Genomic DNA, 2,306 nt, shown 5'->3' on the forward strand with positions numbered 1-2,306 from the left:
CCCCTAGAGGACACAGTTCGAAGTTCCCATGAAAGGGAACTCTGATTAAGCACATTTTCCTTAATGGTGATTTGTTGTCAAATTTGTGATTTCAGGTTTTCCTTGAAAAATTTGTAGTTCACAATAGGCAAAATCCACACACTGACACTGACACTCACATACAAATACACACACACACACACACACAAAATCTGTCTTTCTCTTAATTAATTACTTGTGTATGTAATTCTTAAATATAGAAACCTGAAATAGACATTTGCATTCACACTATTTCACACTTCTTAGCTTCTGCATTTGAGCACATCCAAACAAACATATGGGAGCAAGATAGTACACACACACCCTCATGGAAAATGGGCCCATTCTGCCAATTGCAGAGAGTTGGTTTGGAGGGGTGTGAGTGTGTGCTGTATTATTTCCTCATTGCACCATCTCACTGCTCATTAAAGGTCATTTACATTTACTCCATATATTACCACAGTTTTAAATAGTGTGTTGAGTTTCATACGAGTGAACAGGGTTAACAAGTCCCATTCATTTTGGAGCACATTATACTGGTGTCCCTAGCTAACAGGACATCCTTGACCAACCAGTCTCATTAGAAAGATCAAGCTGGACAACAAGGCTTCACTAATGTCTAGCAAACAGCATGGCTCTGTTGATCCACCAGCCAGACCAGCACTAGCCAGTATAACCTACGCTTCAAGCTGATATAAACTGGTCTTTTTATCTGGGATATCTCCATTGGGAGCCTGTAGTGTGGTGGGAAATTGGGAATCAGACCTTCTCCTCCTGCTTTCTCCTGCTCTTCCTTGCACTGGTTCTTCATGCTGATTTCGGCCCGCAGTGTGGTGAGCTCCAGCTCGTACTCCTGCGTGGTGCCGCGCAGACGCTCCAGTTCGGCGCGCAGACGGCACAGTTCCTCCTGCAGCAGGGCGATGTCATTCTCCCGCTCGGCTGCGGCCTCCTCCGCCGCCTGCTGCAGCTCCTGCACCTCCTCCTGTGCCTCACGCAGTTCCTCCTGCGCCTCCCACAGCTCGCTGGCCTTCTCCTCCTCAAGACTGTCCAGCTCCTCCTGCACCGAACGCAGCTGAGCTGTGGGTCAGAAACAGGAACACAACAATATTTTCAACTACAAATTGAGTAACAAAAAGTATTGCAGTACAGTGATGGCATAATATGTTAATACAGTGGTACTGTGATATGTATCAAAGCATAAAATAAAACCATATTCATACAGCACGGTTATTGGGAATTAAGTGAGAAAAAAAAGTACTTTTTAGTGCCTAAAAAGTTTTAAAATAAGACAAAATAATAAAGGATAAATGACAAACTGATTCGGGCAGCACAGGTTTGATTTTTTTGTGTATGAATGAATATCTAAAAAACAACTTCTGTTTTCCTCTAATGATGCTTTATACTGCCTAATATTTCTCAATAGTATCTGAAACAGTATGCAGGATACAAAAATTGACACTTTAAACAGTGGGATGATATACATTTTATTTCTGTTTGTGATAAAAACAAATTACACAAAAAAAAATTTAATTCATATGTTCAAATGTTTCTTGTGCATACACTTCTACAACCTTATGAGTTGACAACTAACTAATAAAATCCATGCAACATTTACTGTATATATGTGCTGTTTAAGGACCATTTGAGGTCTATAATCAGCCACTTCACTGAACGCCAAGGACATTTGAAGTGAAAAATACAGGCCTTCCGATTCACGTCTCATTACAGAATTCACTCAGTACGTCCAGCTGTCAAGTAGCAAAAAAAATGTCAAAACCTCTCAAACTAACCACACAAAGTATGAATTTTAGTCTGCAGGGGCTTCTGGAAAACTATAATCAGTCTCCTTCTTGCAAGGCAGGAAAATGGATGGTAAAAAAAACGCTTTGGCACAGGCTGTGATTAAACCGAAGAGCCGTTTCTTCAGCGTGTGAATCTGATTCTGGCAGTGGTTTGTTGTGTTATTCATATCTGTGATTCCATTACTCATGATGGTACCTCGGCACAGCCCGTGCACTTCTGCAAACGCTGGTTTACGTTGCCTCCTCACAGTTCATTAAATTTAATTACAACACAGCCACTGAGAGAGTGAAAGGGAGCCACTGGGGAAGTGAACAACAATTCCATCATCTCTGCTTTTCCCATTTCTCCCACTGGCCCTCTCTACTCCCTCTTGCACCCAAGCAGCACTCGACCAAACTACTGGAAACGAGATGTTCAGGGTTGAAGGACTCTGTGGTAGTTACCGGACTGATTGAGATAATCTCCATCATGATACAATCACAGAT

The 2,306-nt window shown here is 41.9% G+C and overlaps 1 protein-coding gene across 1 annotated transcript in view; it reads right to left on the minus strand.

The window, feature by feature from the left end:
* Positions 1-171: 171 nt before the first annotated feature.
* The window catches only part of LOC107579570 (coiled-coil domain-containing protein 136-like), a 3,195-nt gene continuing 1,060 nt past the window's right edge, over positions 172-2,306 (minus strand). The window contains exon 3 of the mRNA XM_016265385.1: positions 172-1,095. Within this exon, the coding sequence (XP_016120871.1) occupies positions 638-1,095 (458 nt within the window). The 3' untranslated portion in view covers positions 172-637. The remainder of the gene's footprint in view (positions 1,096-2,306) is intronic.

The sequence above is a fragment of the Sinocyclocheilus grahami genome, unplaced genomic scaffold (genome assembly GCF_001515645.1).
Source record: "Sinocyclocheilus grahami isolate Dianchi unplaced genomic scaffold, SAMN03320097.WGS_v1.1 scaffold18243.1, whole genome shotgun sequence".
In the NCBI taxonomy this organism is placed as follows: Eukaryota; Metazoa; Chordata; class Actinopteri; order Cypriniformes; family Cyprinidae; genus Sinocyclocheilus; species Sinocyclocheilus grahami.